The 2,500-nt window shown below is 34.2% G+C and overlaps 1 protein-coding gene across 1 annotated transcript in view; it reads left to right on the top strand.

The window, feature by feature from the left end:
• LOC113822594 (arrestin homolog) overlaps positions 1-2,500 on the top strand; it is a 5,388-nt gene that overhangs the window by 1,939 nt on the left and 949 nt on the right. The window contains exons 5-6 of the mRNA XM_070140301.1: positions 172-303; positions 1,317-1,485. Of these exons, the coding sequence (XP_069996402.1) occupies positions 172-303; positions 1,317-1,485 (301 nt within the window). The remainder of the gene's footprint in view (positions 1-171; positions 304-1,316; positions 1,486-2,500) is intronic.

Genomic DNA, 2,500 nt, shown 5'->3' with positions numbered 1-2,500 from the left:
AGTAAAGACCAACCACCCGTAACGACCAACCACACAAAACACCACCAAACCATCCGTAACTACCAAACCACCCATAACCACCAAACCACCCATAACCACCAAACCACCCACAACCACCAAACCACCCCTAACCACACAAAATCACCAACCACCTCTTTTCCCCTTGTTCAGGTCGCTGCCGTCGAGTCTAAGGAGGGTTGCCCTATCACCCCGGGCACTTCACTCAACAAGAGCTTCAACCTCAACCCTCTCGCCACGACCAACAAGAACAGATTTGGCATTGCTCTCGACGGCAAGCTCAAGGTAGCGTCATTTCTATTATTGTTATCATTATTATCGTAATAATTATCATCATTGTCATTATTATTATCACCATTATCATTATTATCACCATCATTATAATTATCACCATCATTATAATTATCACCATCATTATTATCACCATTATCAATATCATTATCACCATCATCATTATTATCACCATTGTCATTATTATCACCAATATCATTATCATTATCACCATTATCATTATTATTATCACCATTATCATTATTATCATCATTATATCATCACTATCATCATTATTGATATTGTCAGTATCATCGTTATTAACATTATTATTATCATCATCGTTACTATTATATCATTATTATTGTCATTATTATGATAATTATTATCACTATTATTATTAGTGTTATTTGCTATCATCATTATCATTACCGTCATCATCATTGCCATTACTACTGTTATCATTATTGTCAGTCATTATTGTTATTATCATTATTGTCACTGTCATTGTTGTTATCATCATTATTAAAATGATTATTACCATTATTATTATTATCATTATTATAGTTATCATTATCACCATTCCTATTATCTTCATCATTATAGTTATCATTATCACCATTCCTATTATCGTCATCATTATAGTTATCAGTATCATCATTCCTATTATCTTCATCATTATAGTTATCATTATCATCATTCCTATTATCTTCATCATTATAGTTATCATTATCATCATTCCTATTATCTTCATCATTATAGTTATCAGTATCATCATTCCTATTATCTTCATCATTATAGTTATCAGTATCACCATTCCTATTACCTTCATCATTATAGCTATCAGTATCATCATTCCTATTATCTTCATCATTATCCCTTTTATCACTATCATCATCATTATAGTTATCAGTATCATCATTCCTATTATCTTCATCATCATCATTATCCCTTTTATCACTATCACCACCACCCCCATCACAAAACCCCAAGAAGACCCCTCCCTTAACCCCGGCTTCCTCCCTCAGGACACCGACGCCAACCTGGCCTCCTCCACCATGGTTGGCGAAGGGAAGAACCCCAACGACGCCCTCGGCATCATCGTCTCTTACTCCGTCCGCGTCCGGCTCAACTGCGGCGCCCTCGGAGGGGAGCTCATGGCGGACCTGCCCTTCAAGCTCACCCATCCATTCCCGGGTGGGTGTCTGGGCTCCTTGGGGGTGGTTCCGTAGGGGGTGGTGGGGGTTCCGTTCCTGTTTTTTTTTCTATTATTGTTATTATTACTACTACTGCTACTACTATTGCTACTATTACTACTATTTCTACTATTAGTACTACTACTACTACTATTACTACTACTACTATTACTACTACTACTACTATTACTACTACTACTACTATTACTACTACTACTACTATTAGTACTACTACTATTACTACTACTATTATTATTACTACTACTACTATTACTACTACTACTATTACTACTACTACTATTACTACTACTACTATTACTACTACTACTATTACTACTACTACTATTACTACTACTACTATTACTACTACTACTACTATTACTGCTACTACTACTATTACTACTACTACTACTATTACTACTACTACTATTACTACTACTACTACTATTACTACTACTACTACTATTACTACTACTACTATTACTACTACTACTATTACTACTACTACTACTATTACTACTACTACTATTACTACTACTACTACTATTACTACTACTACTATTACTACTACTACTACTATTACTACTACTACTATTACTACTACTACTACTATTACTGCTACTACTACTATTACTACTACTACTACTATTACTACTACTACTATTACTACTACTACTATTACTACTACTACTATTACTACTACTACTATTACTACTACTACTACTATTACTATTACTACTATTACTACTACTACTACTATTACTACTACTACTATTACTACTACTACTACTATTACTGCTACTACTACTACTACTACTACTACTATTACTACTCTTACTACTATTACTACTACTACGATTATTATTATTATTATTATTATCATCATGGGGGTTCTTTTTTGAAGGGGGGAGGTCTTGAGGTTATTTGGGGTTTCTTAAGGTTTTGGCCTCTGGATACGAGGCTGGGTTTTCGTTAATGGTTTCTGGTAAATTTTTGCTTTGGTCTCGAGGTCATTT

This window comes from Penaeus vannamei, chromosome 26, assembly GCF_042767895.1.
Source record: "Penaeus vannamei isolate JL-2024 chromosome 26, ASM4276789v1, whole genome shotgun sequence".
Taxonomy (NCBI): Eukaryota; Metazoa; Arthropoda; class Malacostraca; order Decapoda; family Penaeidae; genus Penaeus; species Penaeus vannamei.
The sequence above is the reverse complement of the archived record's forward strand: the minus strand, read 5'-3'. Positions and strand labels throughout refer to the sequence as shown.